The sequence below is a fragment of the Gorilla gorilla genome, chromosome 1 (genome assembly GCF_029281585.2).
Source record: "Gorilla gorilla gorilla isolate KB3781 chromosome 1, NHGRI_mGorGor1-v2.1_pri, whole genome shotgun sequence".
In the NCBI taxonomy this organism is placed as follows: domain Eukaryota; kingdom Metazoa; phylum Chordata; class Mammalia; order Primates; family Hominidae; genus Gorilla; species Gorilla gorilla.
In genome coordinates, this window is record NC_073224.2 from 84,132,396 (window position 1) to 84,150,130 (window position 17,735).

Here is a 17,735-nt window from a genome sequence, read left to right on the forward strand (position 1 = left end):
CTGACCATGGAATTCAAGCTGGGTAAGAAGAGTAAGGACTTCAAGGGAATGAGGCAGGGTGCAAAAGTGGTGTTGTAGGACTTTCCTTAGTTCAGCTAAAAATGGGGTCCTTGTCACATGACCATGAGAGATTAGGCTCGCAGACACATTGAAGGGTGAGAAAAATGGAATTTATTGGGTGAAAAGGAAAAAAAGGGAAACGGAGACTCTCAGCAAAGCAAGAGTCCTGCTACCCAGTTTCCCACCTCACAGATTCATCCCCATGTTCCACCTCAGAACAGGAGAAGCCAGGCTCCTCCCTACTGCAAAGGGCATGAACTTCTGTGGCTCTACCTCATTCTCCCAGTGCACAGGCTGGTTGGAGTTTCTCTGGGGACCCCTTTATACTTGGCTGTTTCATTCCTCCCTCTAAAGAAGTATATCCAAATGTCTTTAGAATAAGGATAAGGACAAAGACCAATCCCAACTGCTTCCTGCTGACAGGGGGCACTGTTTTGAGGAAAATGACAGCGCTCCCTCAGAGACCTAAGGGTTCTCAGCAGAAGGGGCCATCATCCAAGACTCCAGTTGCATGACTGTTTGGAGTTTGATGACCTGAAGGCAAGAAGAGACAAACCAGGTCATTAGAAAACATGTATTAAAATGAGAAAAGCAGGGGGTAAGGACAGCTCAAAAATCCCGAGGCCTTTTACCATTTTGCCAACATGTTGGGCTCCCGGTTCCCTTCCCCTGAGTCCAATCCTAAGCCAACCAGTTTAAGGTTTGGGAAATTAACTTTTCCCAGTTCAGAGGATGCATCCAAGGGGAGTGTCCCATAGTATGGAGACACAATTACCTATCAGTGAAGAGAAGACAGAGGAGGAAAAAAGAAGAAGAAGGTGTTTTTTTTCAAAGGAGATTCAGGATGCATTTGAAAGGGGTACAGACTGAAGATGAATGGCTACCCAACTAGAAAGAGAGGAGCACGCATCCCTTGCTGCAGGAAGTCAGGGACCCCGAACAGAGGGACCGGCTGAAGCTGTGGCAGAAGAACATAAATTGTGAAGATTTCATGGACATTTATCAGTTCCCAAAATTAATACTTTTATAATTTCTTATGCCTGTCTTTACTGCAGTCTCTGATCATAAATTGTGAAGATTTCACTGACATTTATCACTTCCCCAAACAATACTCTTATAATTTTTTATGCCTGTTTTTACTTTAATCTCTTAATCCCATCATCTTCATAAGCTGAGGATGTATGTCACCACAGGACCCTGTGACAATTGAATTAACTGTACAAATTGTTTGTAAAACATGTGTGTTTGAACAATATGAAATCAGTGCACCCTGAAAAAGAACAGAATAACAGCGATTTTTCAGGGAACAAGGAAAGATAACCATAAGGTCTGGCTGCCTGCAGGGTTGGGCAGAATAGAGCCATATTTTTCTTCTCACAGAGAGCCTATAGACAGACGTGTGAGTAGGAGAAATATCGCTAAATTCTTTTCCCAGCAAGGAATATTAATAATTGATAACCCTGGGGAAGGAATGCATTCCCAGGGGTAGGTCTATAAATGACCGCTCTGGGAATGTCTGTCTTATGTGGTTAAGATAAGGGATGAAATATGCCCTGGTCTCCTGCAGTGCCCTCAGGCTTACTAGGATTGGGAAATTTCAGCCTGGTGAATTCTAGTCAGACAGGTTGTCTGCTCTCAAACCCTGTTTCCTGTTAAGATGTTTATCAAGACAATACGTGCCCAGCGGGACATGGACCTTCATCAGTAATTCTAATTTCGCCCTCGCTTTGTGATCTTGCTCTGCTCTTTTGCCTTGTGATCTTTTATTGCCCTTTGATGCATGTGATCTCTGTGACCCACTCCCTATTCGTACACCCCTCCCCTTTTGAAATCCCTAATAAAAACTTGCTGGTTTTGCGGCTTGAGGTTGCCACCACAGTCCTACCAATATGTGATGGCACCCCTGGAGGCCCAGCTGTAAAATTTCTCTCTTTCTCTTTATTTCTCAGACCAGCCGACTCTTATGGAAAATACAAAATAACCTACGTTGAAATATTGGGGGCTTGTTCCCCCGATAATCCCTGGTTCCTTTCTCTTCCAAGCAGATACCCAAGGTACGTGAGGGACAGTAGGAAGAACATCCTCTTTCTTTCTCTGTCCTTGCAGCCCTAAGTCCCAGCGACCTTGGCAGGTGCCATGATGAGTGCCAAACAGCTTGTACCCATGAAGCAGGGAGGGCCTAGAGAATAGAAATTATCTGCTCTCACCTATGTCTCTTTCCCCCTGCTGTCAGTAGCCTTGGCATTCCCTAGACCTCATTTTTGCCAGTGATACTAGCATGACCTTTATCCATGAAACAGGAGGCTTCTCTTAATCAGCAGGAATCAACCATGCTCACCTGTGCTCTGCCTTTTAACTTCCATTATCATCTGCCTCTGGATCCCTTAGATCCAGTTTTCTTTCCTAGGGATCCAAAGCTTAGAATTGACAAAATTCTTTGGGACAAAATTGTGTCTTCGTGGAGTTGGGGGGTGGTGCATGGACTCCTTATCAATAAGCCAAATGCTAAGGTGAAACTGTGGAACTGAGCCCTCCTCCAACAAGGGAGAGAAAAGGATGTCTTGTGACACATTCAGATGACCGGTAGCTAGTTATGCTTGCTAAGATTTGGGTGCATGGTGCTTGGCTTTGGTTAGCTCCCTTAGTCTTACTTTCCCAAAAGGAATCCTCTGAGTGATGGACGTCCTATTTATTCCCAACACCTGGCAGGATTTGCAGGATAATTGCTCAGAACTAGAATATTGATCCAGACTTCTACATTACCCATCCCTTTTGTTCTTTCTGAGCTGCAGCAGGAGATTGCTGGTTGGTTCACAGCAACAAGCAGGGTGTCTAAAATGCATGCGAAAACCTAAAAACAACTAATGAGCTTATAATTTAATGACAAATGTATGAGTTTTGAAACATAATTTATCTCTCTCCGGTCCTCATTTTTGTTAAAAAAAATCATGATAGGACTGAGTTGTTTGCAATAGATTTTAATCTTATACTTGGCCTGATTACTTGCATAAAGTGCAACAAGAATAATTATTTCTACACAGGCCTTTTGGATTGGCTTTGATGGAACTCTATTCTGTAAGGAATCTCAGATAAGACCTTTTAAATTCAAGCCCAGCCAGGGGTTTGTATCCTCAAACACCTGTTAGTTGGGTGATCCTCTCCTCTTAAGGTCCCAAGATTAACTTGGAGCTCCTAGGCCTGTTAGAAAGTGACATTCTTTATTGACCACAGGTCAGGAGCCCTGTAGAGAGACTATGTAGATGAGGGTATGAGGCCAGATTTTTCCCCAAGGGGCTGTTATCAGCTCTGCAAGTCAGGCTTGATTCCTTAAAGGGAAGCATACGCTTCCAGTCAAAGCCTTGGTAAAACAACCAGTTTCTCCAATTGCATCCCGTTGCAAAAGAAAAATGGATTCTTGTTGCACTGATCCAAACAACTATATTGCTATGAATTAAGAATACTCACAGATGGTTTCCAAATTCTAGAAGAACCAGGAAGAGAGAAACAAACATGCTCCAAATTTTGTTCACAGGGGTACACCTTACTCAATTATTAATGGCCACAAATAGTTCAAAGTAAGTTTCCTCAACTCTGAAAAACAAAACAAAGATCAGCAACATTTCAAGCCAAAGTAAAAAAGATTTGCTTCAGTTTCCTGAGTTCAGTCCATTTAGTTATTGATTTGCTTGATATTCATGAACATTTCAGCTCTTCATGAGTCCTGTACATTTTTCATTTGTTCCAATGTCACAGTCTCCAAAGTTATCAAAAACCTGTGTTTGAGGTCACCTACCTATAGTTCTATAGCTGTTTATAAACTGTCTTTTGAAAAAGATTAGAACAAGCCAACAATTGTCTACGAATAACAAAATGTCCAGGGTAGTTACAGTTAGAAACATGATTGACAAAGAAGTGTGGTTATCTCCATGGTTTACAATAACTTAACATAACCTTAATTATGATTGATAGCATATACTTAGACATTAGAATTTTAGGAATCCCATATGGTTTTGGAACATATATTAGTATTATTCACCAAAATATACCTAAAGAAGATTGAACATCATTTTGTCGATCCCATGTACCTAAACATGTAAAATAATCCTGTTTACCTCTCTTTTCTGAACACTCCAGAAGCCCTCTGATATATCCAAAAAGCCAGGTGTCAGGAAAGAAAATTTTGAAACTGAAGTTTGATTTTAAGAAGCCTGTTAAATATGTTAGCAGTTTAAAACACCTGATGTTATGAAATAGAATTCTAGATGACCATAATTGTTTATTTTGCCAAAATGATGACTCAGAAATTTTAAAGAAGCAAAAGCCTTTTATAACCCTTTACAAATTTTGCCAAAGGGCAATTCAGTGCCCCAAGAATACTCTGTTGTGCTTTCATTCAAAAACTACCCCCCCGAACCTAGTCAATATGTTCACACAGAGAATCTCTTTCACAAGATTAATTCCCACAATCCTTCCACCACTTTTTTGAACCCGCAGCTTTATCCTAATTTAGAATAATTCTTTAACCCTAGGCAAGAATTTACATTTTCATGCCTTTTTGTAATCTTTTATTAAAAACACATTTTACTGTTCTTAAATACCTTGCATGTGAATGTATTTTCAGTAGTTTCAATTACATGTTATAACGGTAAACTCTAGCAATTTTAACTTTAATGTAAAACCTGGCAAGTTGTTTTAATTTTGTGCCAGGTGCAGCCAAGGTTTGACTCCTTCCAGCATAATTAAGAGCATGGTTAGTTCCATGTCCCCAGGCCTTACCACCAAAAAGCAGTTTATAACCTCAAAACACTTAGCAAAGCTTGCATCTGACCTGCGTAATTTAGTCCACCTATTTATATTTTGATGACATCTGCTTTTTACCAGTAATCTTTAAGGTTGTTTTTATTTCTCAAATATTAAAGTCATGTGAATTGAAAGGTATCACAGCTTTTACCTTCCCTTTAAAAAATATTTGATCCAAGTGCTTGGCTTCCTTTAGGCCAATTAATTAGAGCTCCTTTTCTAGACATCACACACAACACATATATAGCTACACAGGCAGAAGAAAACACAGTCACTAGGTGGAGTCCTTTAAGAGACATGGCTAGAAAAACATGCAGATATCAAACCAGAAAGGACTAATTCCCCAAGGCAGGATTGCTAAACAAAGCCTTGCCGCAGGGTTACAGGCCATGCCCCCAAGTTGTAAAACAAGATGGAGGCCTGAAGCAAAGTTTTCTACGAACCATACAGACACACAAAGCACACCAGTTGGCTACAGCTTAAGACCAGCCTCACAAATCCTTTTTCACAATTAAAACTTTACAGAGAATATAAAGAGTGATCCTTATCATTCTTAGCTTAGAAAAACGTCTTCTAAGAGGAAAAAAACCTTTCTTAAAAGTCAACTCTTGACCTGGTGGAGAAAAGGAAGGAAAAAAAAAACACTTTAAAAATGCCTAGGGGAGAACCTCTTATTCTTACGCAACTGGGTTCCTCTTCCGGAGGGAGAAACTTAATTGCTATCAGATGAGAGTTGAACTCCTTCGCAGGGGAAGATGAAGACACTGTTAATGTGTGGCATTCCCCAGCCCCAACTGGGAAGGGAGGGGGAGTGAGGAGCCACTGTTCACCTGTCCATCCAGAAAAAGGAAGGAAAAGGCCATGGAAAGACCCCTGACCCTGGGAGTAATGGGGGTGAGGACCTGGTTTCCCCTACCCTCAGAAGTCCAAAGATGAAAACACTTAGAAGTGAAAGGGAGAGATTTCTTGGTTTGCATCTCAGTCACCCTTTCTTAAGCCCCATGTTGGGTGCCAACGCTGTTTTAGGACTTTCTCCTTACTTAGTTCAGCTAAAAACAAGGTCCTTGTCACATGACCATGAGAGATTAGGCTCACAGACACTTTGAAGGTTGAGAAAAATGGAATTTATTGGGTGAAGAGGAAATAAAGGGAAAGAGGAACTCTCAGCAAAGCAAGAGTCCTGCTAGCCAGTTTCCTGCCTCACAGATTCAATGCCAGGTTCCAATCCAGAACAGGAGAGGCCAAGCTCCTCTCCACTGCAAAGGGCACAAACTTTTGTAGCTCCAACGTGTTCTCTCAGTGCACAGGCTGGTCATAGTTTCTCCAGGGACCCCTTTATACTGGGCTGTCCCATTGGTATGACTAATGGATTGTAGGATATGGTGGGATGAAAGAATTGTTAAGAGTTAGGGTGGGAAGGGGGTATGAGCTAGTAAAACAGGAGGTGGTAGTCAGAACCAGATGCTTAAAATTCGTATTAAGAAAGAATTGTGGATTTTGGTAGTGATAAAAACTAGGATTTCATCATGGGAGTAAGTGGCCAATACAGTCTGGAGAACAAGATCATTAGAGAAAGCAAGGAACTGAGAAACTAGAAAAACTAATGTAAGATAGATATTGAAATCATCAAGAATTACAACAGAAGCAGCAATGGAATAAGTGACCCCAAGAATAAGGGTGAGAGAAAACAGGGGATCATTTGCAACAAGGAGAGACAGCAGGTGGTATAGTTTGTTGATACAAGATTCAAAGAGAAATTTCAGCAAAAGTGGAGAGTAGTCTTATAGTGGCATTGAAGATTAAGGACAACAACTAGCCTATCTTCAGGCCCATTGGTGTGAGGGGTATAGGAAAAAAAAGTGACCTCCTGAGAAGGATTCAGGGAAGTAGTTTCAAATAGAACAGAGGCAAAGCGAAGGCTGAAAGAAATGAAAGATTCCAGGGAATTTTACTAATGACTGGATTAGAGTTCCAGAGGGCACAGAAGTGTTTTAGGAGTTGGGGATGGAATATGGATCCAGAAAAAAGAATGTTACAAGTCATATGAGGCTTCTTGTGGTTATAAAATTAACAAGAATCTAAGACATGAAATTCACCTTAATGGTTTTGAGGCACAAAGTTGGCAAGACTTTATACTGGGCAGTAGAAAGGGGTGGCAACATCTTTGCAGGAGCTCTGCAGAGCTCTGGTTTGCCCTACTGACCCTCATGATGACAAAACTGAGGGGTGGTCTTTCTCAGAGTATACTGGACTCAAAACTCCCTACTGACCTTTCAAATGGTGCTGATGATGGAGAAAGGCTGGAGATGATGGAAGTCTTACACCAAGCATAATGAGCTCCTTTCTTGACCCCTGCTGATAGATGTACAGAAACCAAGGATCAGAACCCTGAGCATCTGAAAACTGATGGCTTATGTTTAGTGTGTACTATGCCATGTATATGACAGTTATTAGCACTCTTGATCCTCAAAGCAACCCTTTGAAATAGGTGCTCTTATCTTCATTTACAGGTGAGAAATCTCATGTTTAATGAGACTGTGATTTGTCCAATGCCGTACCCAGTAAGAGGTGGATAGCACATATGAAAACAGGCAGTCTGACTTTAAAGCACTTGCTTTTGAGACAGGGTCTCACTCTGTTGCCTAGGCTGGAGTGCAGTGGTACAATCATAGCTCACTGCAACCTGAAACTCCTGGGCTCAAGTGGTCCTCCTGCTTCAGCCTCCTGAGTAGGTAGGACTACAGGCATGGACCACCATGCTCAGCTTATTTTTATTTATTTATTTATCTATTTACAGAGTCTCGCTCTGTCGTCCACCATGCCCAGCTTTTATTTATTTATTTAGAGACAGAGTCTCACTCTGTTGCCCAGGCTGGAGTGCAGTGGCACAATCTCGGCTCACTGCAACCTCCACCTCCTGGGTTCAAGCAATTCTCCTGCCTCAGCCTCCCGAGTAGCTGGGATTACAGGTGCATGCCACCATACCTGGCTAATTTTTGTATTTTTTTAGTAGAGATGGAGTTTCACCATGTTGGCCAGGCTGGTCTTGAACTCCTGACCTTGTGATCCACCCACCTCGGCCTCCCAAATGCTGGGATTACAGGCATGAGCCACCACGCCTGGCCATGCCCAGCTTATTTTTTAAAAACTTTTTATGGAGATGGGGTCTTGATATGTTGTCTAGGCTAGTCTTGAACTCCCGGCCTCAAGTGATCCTCCCATCTTGGCCTCCCAACGTGCTGGGATTACAAGTATGAGCCACTGTGCCCAGTCAGCACCTGCTCTTAAACTGTGTAATATACCATTTCCCTGGGGAGCTGGCTATTTTAAACTATCCTGGGATTAAAACTTGCTCTTTATTCACTTTTTAAAAAATCATCAATACTTACGTTTGCTCAAAAGTCCTTACAAGTGTTATAACATAAGGCATTTGTTTGGGTTTTAGTATTTGGTGATCTGTCAAAAAATATGAAGCAGATTTGGTAGCCCAGGCTATATGATTTCAAAATAGCAGTAATAAACTCTGTTGTAAGCAAATATTTGAAAGATCATTTTTTTTTTGAGATGGAGTTTTGTTCTTGTCGCCCAGGCTGGAGTGCAGTGGTGCGATCTCAGCTCAGTGCAACCTCCGCCTCCTGGGTTCAAGGGATTCTCCCACCTCAGCCTCCCCAGTAGCTGGAATTACAGGTGTGCACCACCACACTTGGCTAATTTTTCTATTTTTAGTACAGACGGGGTTTCACCATGTTTGCAAGGCTGGTCTCGAACTCCTGACCTCAAATGATCCGCCTGCCTCGGCCTCCCAAAATGCTGGGATTATAGGCGTGAGCCACCATACCCAGCCTGAAATATGAATTTTTAAAGTAATAGATTAAGTGGAGTGTAATGAGGAGGTTATTGCTCCAACAGGATATTTTAAAGAATGTGTTAACTATAAATACTCGTGGGTTGGGATAAAATTTCAGTGACAACATCAACACATTACTCAAAAAAGCTCTTCCTGCTCACTTGGGCAGCTCATCCACTAAAACTGGGATGATTCAGAGAAAGTAAGTATGGACCTTGCACAAGGACAATATTCAAAGTCAGGAAGTAGTCTATTTTTTTTAGACACTAAATAGACAATACAACCAAATGAACCTTGAATGGACCCTGGACCAAAATAAACAAATGAGGGTAACTGAAGAAATTTGACTATATACTGTGTATTAGATATTATGGAGTTATTAATTTTCTTACATATTATACATGTATTATGGTCACATAAGTGAATGTCCTTACTTTAGGAAAAAATATGCTACAGTATTTAGGGGGAAAGGGTCATAATGTCCCAACTTGCTTACAAATGGCTCACCAAAAAATGTTTCTTTATATATATACACATAACACACATACATATCTTTATACATACAGGTATACATATAATACACATATACATATAAAACACATACACATGAAGAAAACTAAAAAGATTAGCAACTGGTGAATCTGGGCAAAGGCACATGGTGTTCAACTTATCTACAGATTTGAAATTTTTAAAATCAATCAGTTGAAGAAAAGCAGTACTTCTAAGTTGTCCTGTTGTGTGATTTTGAATAGACTTATCCAATTACATTAACCAATATAAGTTTATATCTATCTCATGTTCATGCCTACAAGTTTGTATATTCAAACTGAGGACACATCTAAAAATGGAAAAATAAGCAGCAAGGTAAGGGAAGCACAATAACTGCAGACGGAATCAAAAATGGTTGCCACTGGGAAGCAAGAAATCTTTGGTAGAGAAAGATGGGTGGTACTAGTAGTGTGTGTGTGTGTGTGTGTGTGTGTGAGTGAAATGGTACAGAATAGAGAACTGTTTTCTGTTCTTACTTTACAAGCCTTATAAAACTAATTTATCAAATTATATGTATGCATAACTTTTTTTTTTTTTTGAGACAGTCTCACTCTGTCACCCAGGCTGGAGTGCAGTGGTGCAATCTCAGCTCACTGCAACCTGTCTGCCTCCCAGGTTCAAGCAATTCTCCTGCCTCAGCCTCCTGAGTAGCTGGGACTACAGGCATGTGCTACCATGCCCGGCTACTTTTTTAAAATTTTTATTAGAGATGGGTTTTCACCATGTTGGTCAGGCTGGTCTCGAACTCCTCAAATGATCCCCTGCCTCGGCCTCCCAAAGTGTTAGGATTATAGGTGTGAGCCACAACTTTAATGTTTTTAAAAATTCAATTAAAAGAATTGTTTTACTTTGCATCCTTGTTCTTACCAATTCCCTAGTTTCCTTTTATTTCATACTGTTTTAATGCTTTACTTAACATTAGAAGAAATAAAATGAGGTTGATCATCAGGGAACACTAAAAATCCCATTGGATAAATATCTATATAGTTTTTGCTTCTTAATAGGCATAAATCTATTATTTTCACTTCTTAAGTTTTTTTTCTCATGTAGTTATGTGAGAGGAAAAAATAAACCTCATGTTACAAAATGTTATGCTGTATTTAGATATGAAAAACTGAAATTCTGATAGCATAGGGAGCAAAATGTTTATGTAAAAGTACCATCATTTTGTAGTTGGCTGAAATGTGATCAATATTGAATGGAATGCTGCTACATTTAGCTTTAAAAGTGGCAAAAACTTAAATCTCTGTTCAAAGATTAATAATTTCTGAGTTCTCTTTTAAAAGACAGAAGAGCCAGTAATTAATAAAGACAAGTGTTCAGATTTATTTGGAAATTCACAGTTTCTAATGGCACTACAGCTCCGTAGTTACATATTGAAAATTCTCTTCCCACAACACACAGATCACATAATTTCTCACTGTTATCTCTGCTCTCATCTGGACCTCTTTTCAAGGGGCTTCTATAAAATCAGGCCCTCTTGCTCTGAATAGCTAATTGTGCAGACAGGAAAGAAATTTAAATCTTCTAAAACACGCTGTTAACCTAAAGCAGCAACTTAAACAAACAAAAAAGGCTTTAAATAAGTCACATTACAAACAATACCCAAGAAAGGTATTAGGCAAGTTTAAAAACAGTTATCACTACTAAAAGTGCTCAATAAGTTATAACTTAAACATCACAACAATAAATGGTCAATTCTCTCCCTTTCAAAAAGAAACATGTTCCACTTTCATTCATTACTGTACAATCATACTAAGAAATCATTTTATTCAAATACAGTTGCTGCCAATTATTTTTTAAAGACAAAAAAAAAAAAGACAGAGACATCGACATCACGTATGTATTACCTCTGCACATTTGTAGCCAATACAAAGCAAACATCAAGGAATAATAATCTCTTTAGACTTAACCAATTAGATTAAGCTTGACAAACTCACTAACTGGATCTGTGCATATGTACGCAGGCAGTGATTATATCATGAGACTTGCACTAATTGGCCAAACCTTCAAATTTTATATTCATACTAATAAAAACAGTGAAAGTTTGGAGGATTAGTGTTTATTGTGTATGTTTAAAATGTAAGCTAAAGAAAACCTTCACAAATGGTTAAGTGTGTTTAAAAGGTGAATTTGTCAAAAATTTGTCTGCATATATCAGTTGTTTGCAAAAAAAGATCCTGTAGGGATTTTTCCTCATTGAGTTAGTAACTAAGTAAGAAGTAATCCAGTCTGAATAAGTGAAAATAACAAGAGCATCACCATCTACCTAACAGAACAGACTTAAAAATTCCATTAAGTGTTCATTTCCAGTGAGTTTGCTAAACAAAGATCCAGTTGGCAAGTTTTTAGGATCTTTAGACTGTCTGACCCACACTGCTGAGCTTCAGGCACAGACCCCCTCAAAGCATTGTAGTGTTTGCAGCTTCAAAAACCTAACAAAGTTATAAAAGAAATCAAATAACAGAAAAAGTTATCCCTCCTCTTCCAGTGGCATTATAAATAGACAAAAGGCACATAAATATGGGAAGGTGCAAGAAATAGGAACAAAGCTAAAGGAAGAGGTTTAGGCTTTCATTCCTATCCCACCTAAGGAACTGGGCTTCCAAATTACTTTTGTCCCAGTAATTAATCTTGTGAAAAAACATCTTTATAAAATGTCTACCATTGTCCTTATAGGAAGTGATCAGCTTTGTAAAACTGTAGCTCATTAACCAAGATTGACACAATCCCATCTACTTTTTAAAAACGCAGAAACCATAATTTCTGAATGCCTTTCCCATTAATATTTTCTCCCTCCCCCAAACCCTTCAAATACCACAGACTGTTCTTCAAAGAACAACAACAAAAAAAGTCTTCTGTATGAAAAGTTCAATTAATTTTAGATATGTCCCGAGACTGCTGTAACACCAAATGTTCCCACGGTGATCTCTTTGTTTCCTTTGATTATGTCATGCAGGCTCGGCAATGATCCCGACTTAGTCTGTATTAGAGTTTTTATCAATTTTCCTTGGTCTTGGACTTTAGATCGCCTTCGTTTTAAAGCCCTCTTCTCAGTTTTTGTCTTTTGAGACTGTCCATTGCACAGACTTGTGCAAGCTGAAATGCCACAAAAATAGGACTCTTCTGACTGTGATGAAGTTTCTGAGCTTCCTTCAGATGGAGGACCTTTATAAGAAGAGTGATAAACTTCTCCCATATTAGAAAAATCTCTCTGGTTCGTAAAGGGCTTTCTTCCTTTTATGTCTCCATTGGCTATGGGGTGCAATGGTTCTTCAGGCTTTATGGTCTCAATTTTTTCAATTTTGTACTTGCAGCGCTTCTTCTACAACACAAGTAAAAGAAAAGTTAGTAATGATACTTCCCATAGTAACCTTATCAAACACCTAGAGAGCTGAGCTAATAGAGAAGTGCCACCTCCTGGTGAAAAGTAAAACAGTATTATAAACAGCACAGAACACATACATTGTTATGTTCTATACAGATACTAACATCACCTTCCCATTTTGTAAATACTACTGAATCAAAACTCTTTAAATTGCTTACCTGCTACCTATGAATATAGGTTTAGGGAGTGATACTAATATCTGAATACCTACTAACTGCCAGATAGCATACAGGCTGCTTTCATGTATTATGGCAGCTATTAACCCTGAAAGGTCAGTATTTCATCCTTGATTCTTAAATGAGAAAAGCAAGGTTCAGATGTTTGGTTCTTTGCCCAAGTTACAATGTAGGAAGCAGCCGGGTTGAGAATGAATCTTAGGCTATTTGCCTACAAAGCCCAAGTTCTTTCACCTAGATGAAATTACAACTAAAATTAGTATAACTTAATTTGAAAGGCAAAATGAAAAAGCAAAGACTTCGAAGCCAAAAAATCCTAAGTACATTCTGAGTTGCTGTTTTTTCATTAAAAAAAAAATGAGGATAACATCATCTTCAGGTTGTGGTGAGGATTAGAGGAATGGTGCATGCTCTGTGCTTGGCATGCATTCGGTAATAAATAATGACAATCATCCAAGGATCAACAAATTTTTTTTGTGAAGGGTCAGACAGTAAATATTTTAGGCTTTGCAGGTCACACATTTTCTCTCTTGCATGCTGTTCTGTTTTATCACTCTTTAAAAATGAGAAAACCTATCTGGCTCACGGCCCATATGGCCTGTGGGTCACAGCTTGCTGACCCCTGTTAATATTTATTTACAACATTATCATGATAGAAAATAAACATTCAGTTAAGGACTACTTAAAGGTAATTACCTTAAACCTTTCAACCTCTTTTCTTCATTTATTATCACAAAACATAGCAATAAACTTAAAAAGAAATAAACAATTACCTTCTTTTCTGGAGAAAACTTGAGGGGTTCTACAATGTACAAATCATTTGGGTCTACTGTAAGTAAAATAAAAAAAAAGCAGATGTAAAATGTAAAGTGGATTTGGTGGATTTGCTAAAATTAAACACTGAAATAAGACAAATCATTCCTTATTATCCTCTAGTAATAGAACCAATGAATTTGTATCAGGTTAACTACATATTTATGCATTTAAATTAGTAAGCAAAAAGAGGCAAGGTGGAAGATGATATGATTCCTATACTTGACTGGTCGTCTTCAAATAACTATACTTCCTTAAGTTGTTAACGAGTAGCTGGTTATCAACCAATACAATAAGGATCTTTCTTTGGGCCCAGCCTCACTCTTTTACCTGATAAGAAAAGAAACATTCCTGGGTAAGCTAACACCAAACCTACAGATCATTTGAATACTTCCCTAAAAGACTAGCCTCTAAACTGTGTCACAAAGGTAGATTAACAATGTGCAACAAGTAGTCGTGACCGTGTTTGGAAGCCAGTTAGAGAAATAAACACAAAAAGAGATCCAAGATATTTTTCTCTGTTTATTACTATGATCAAAACTATGAAATCCCAATCTAAAAACAGCTTGAACATGCAATATATATCACTAAGCAATAATGAATGAACACTTCTGGCATAGTGAGTAAATTAGATTTATTAGTTTTAGCCCAAAGTTTCTAAGGTTTCATTACTCTAAGCAGCTTCAAGATATATCCCCACCCCACTCCCACACTGACAAAATAGACACACATTTTTAAAAGGCTATGAGACTTTAGTCCTATTCAATCCACTAAAAATAAACAATTTAAGGTCTGACAGAGACAAAAGCTTACACATAGCAAATTCACTACAGAAGCTCTACACATTTGGGAAACTTATTAATACAATTCAACCAATTATAATCTTTTACATTATATTTCAGAGATTTATTGAGAAAGTCATCAAATATATGAAAATATCAAAACATCCCCCTAAACAGTCATTTCTACCAGATTACTAATCTTAATTTACTTTAATAATGATGTCTATTTCTAGAAACAGTTATGTTATTCAGATCAACCTCTACAATGAAAGCAACTAAGTAATGATAGTTTGTTTTTTTAAAAAAAAATCACTAAAAGCATTGAAAAGCTGCCAAGAAAGTAATCCCTAGGCTAAAACTGAAAGAAAAGTGGGAACCCGGACAGTCAAGTAGAAGACAAAAGTCATTTTTGCCCTGAAAACATTTGCCAACACAAGAATATATGAACTTTGGTTCTGATGGTAACATAAGGGAATGGATCAGAAATCAGGTCCTAGGGCCCACCCAAAGTTTAGTGTAATAAGATAACATCTCCCTGTGTACAGTAAACTGAGACTCCAAAGGACTATATTCTCAGGGAAAGAATGAAGCCATGCATGAACTTGCAGTCCAAATTATCATCACCTGGTGGCCCAACAAACCACAAGTCATGAATGTAAGGTATTACATGAATGTAATGTATTACATGAATGTAATACACACACAAATTCCCTCTCAAATAAGAACCTATATTCTAGGCCTCAAATTATCCCTACAAATAACTTTTCAAAGAGAAAAAGTAGCACACAAAGACACAACATACCCTGAGTAAGAGCTTACAAAGACAATGAACAGACTCACAAAAATTTAAGATATTAGATTTATCAAACACAAACTATAAAGACAATTATGCTTAATATATCTAGAAAATAAGCTTGAAAATATCTGCAGGAAACATATAACAAGGAAGATACAGACCTGGAATTTTAAAAAATACAAAAAGAACTCCTGGAAATGGAAAAAATAACTGAAATTGAAAACCCAACGAATAAATTTGCAACAGTAAGACTGCTGGCCTGGAAACACATCAGAAGATATCATCCAAAACACAGCATAAAAAGTCAAAAAGGTGGAATGTTTACAAGACAGGGAAGATATACGGAGAAGTAATATGTTTAATTAAATATGAGAATCTAAAAGAGACTGGGGCACAGGGAATATCTGGGACGAAAAAATAATGGTTGAGAATTTCTCAATAACCAGTAAAAGAAACCTACAAATCCAGAGCTCCAAAGAGCCTCACGAATCTCAAAATGATAAAGAAAAAGAAGAGGAGAATATTTCAGTTTTAACTAATGACAAATGAAAGCTCTGAAGAATAAAAAAATTAGTAAACGTGGGGTAAATTTAAATGAACATTAAGTGTAAAAAGAAATACCTTGTTGAGTTAAAATTAAGCAGAAAGAATAGAATTAAAATATACAAGAACAGTAACATAAATAAGGCTTGGGACAAATAAGAGTTTTAAGATCTATGTATTGTTAAGGAGAAGATACAAGTATTGATGAACTTGAGACTTTGGCAAACATTAATACTTGTGACTTCTAGGGTAACTAGTAAAAGAACAGAACCAGTACACAACTTCCAACATAATGGCAGTAAAAGGGAATATTTACTTCCTCCCCAATAAAAAATCTTAATGAAAGCATGGAAGGGGGAAAAAAAATAAAAATAAAAAGGGATACCCCTGCCCATCTAATTTTTATAACCCTTACACACCAAAATCCAACATGAGAAAATATTACACGCCAATCTTATTCATATAGATGCAAAATTTCTAAATAATTATCTAACAAAATTATGTAGAAATAATATGTACAAAATTCACACACGTATATCATGAGCAACTGGTATTAACAATGCAATATAAGTTTAACATTAGAAAATCTAATATAATTCATGTTTGTAACATCAAAAATGGAAATAAAATATAATATAAAAAAATTTATAAAATACCTATGACAATAGGTAACACATAATGACAAAATACAGAATAAAAAATCCACAAAACATCTATGACAAATACAATCTTAGCAATAAAACACTGTAAGCTTTCCCTTTGGAACAAGACAAAGATGCCTGTCAATCACTTTTATTTAACATTGCTGAAAATGCAAGCTAACACAGTTAAGAAAGCAAAGGAAATAAAAGCTATAAGGACTGCAAAGGAAAAAACAAAACTGTCTTTGTTCTCAGTATACGTACCTGTATTCACTGAAAATCCAAAATAATCTGCAAGTGAACTAGTAAAACGACATTGCTTATATAGAAAGTTCACCCTAAAATTCACATAAAATCTCAAGCGACCTCAAATAAGGAAAATAATTTTAAAAAGAATGAAGTTAGATAACTCACACTTCCAGATTTCAAAACACATTACAAAGGTACAGTAATCAAAGTGGTAGAGTACTGGCATAAACACAGACAAATACACCAATGGCACAAAATAAAGAACACAGAGATAAGCCCTCATGTACATGGTCAACTCATTTTTAAGAAGGGTGCAAAGACCACTCAATGGGAAAAGGACAGTCTCTTCAACAAATGGTGCTGGAAAAACTGAATATTCACACTCAAAAGAATGAAACTGAACCCTTATACTATATACAAAAATTAACACAAAATAGATTAAAGACATAAATCTATAAAAGTCTTGGAAGAAAACAGGGGAAAAGCTTCATGACCTTGAACTTGATAATGATTTCTTGGATATGACCCAAAAGTACAGGCAACAAAAATACAATAGACAAATGGGACTTCGTTGAACTTAAAAACTGTACATCCAAGGACACAATCAAAACAGTGAAAAAGCAACCTAAAGGATGAAAGAAAATATTCGCAAACCATATTATCTAATGGGGGTTATAATCCATAACGGAGGTTATAAAGAATTCCCTGAACTTAAAAACAAAAAAGTCAAACAATCCAACTAAAAAATGAGCAAAGAGATATTTGTATACCCCTGAACAGCACTACTCAAACAACAGCCAAGAGGGGAAGCAATCCAAATGTCCACTTACAGATGAATGGATAAAGGAAATGAGGTACATAAATACAATGGATGGAATATTATTTCACCCTTTAATAGGAAAAAAATTCTGTCACATGCTATAATGTAGATGAACCTTGAGGACATTATGTTGAGTGAAATAAGCCAATCACAGAAAGACAAATACTGTATGAATCCACTTATATGGGGTATCTGAAGTAGTTGAATTCATAGAAACAGAAAATAGAATAGTGGTTGCCAGGGACTGAGAGAGGGAGAAAAGGGGAATTGG

The 17,735-nt window shown here is 37.7% G+C and overlaps 1 protein-coding gene and 1 non-coding gene across 13 annotated transcripts in view; one reads left to right on the forward strand and one right to left on the reverse strand.

The window, feature by feature from the left end:
- Window positions 1-8,860: 8,860 nt before the first annotated feature.
- LOC115932260 (U6 spliceosomal RNA) lies at window positions 8,861-8,967 on the forward strand. The gene has a single exon (XR_004068563.1). It is a non-coding gene; the product is annotated as a U6 spliceosomal RNA (small nuclear RNA).
- A 1,591-nt stretch (window positions 8,968-10,558) lies between these two features.
- Window positions 10,559-17,735, reverse strand: part of SUCO (SUN domain containing ossification factor) — a 78,095-nt gene continuing 70,918 nt past the window's right edge. For 6 of the 12 annotated variants that reach the window (XM_004027909.5, XM_055377829.2, XM_055377822.2 and 3 more), the window contains 2 exons: window positions 13,594-13,649; window positions 10,559-12,581 (listed from right to left, as the gene is read on the reverse strand). In XM_004027909.5, coding sequence (XP_004027958.2) covers window positions 12,138-12,581; window positions 13,594-13,649 — 500 coding nt within the window. In that variant the 3' untranslated portion in view covers window positions 10,559-12,137. Of the gene's footprint in view, window positions 12,582-13,593; window positions 13,650-17,735 lie in introns of those variants that run through there. The other 6 variants (XM_063710821.1, XM_063710820.1, XM_055377825.2 and 3 more) reach the window with 2 other exon arrangements.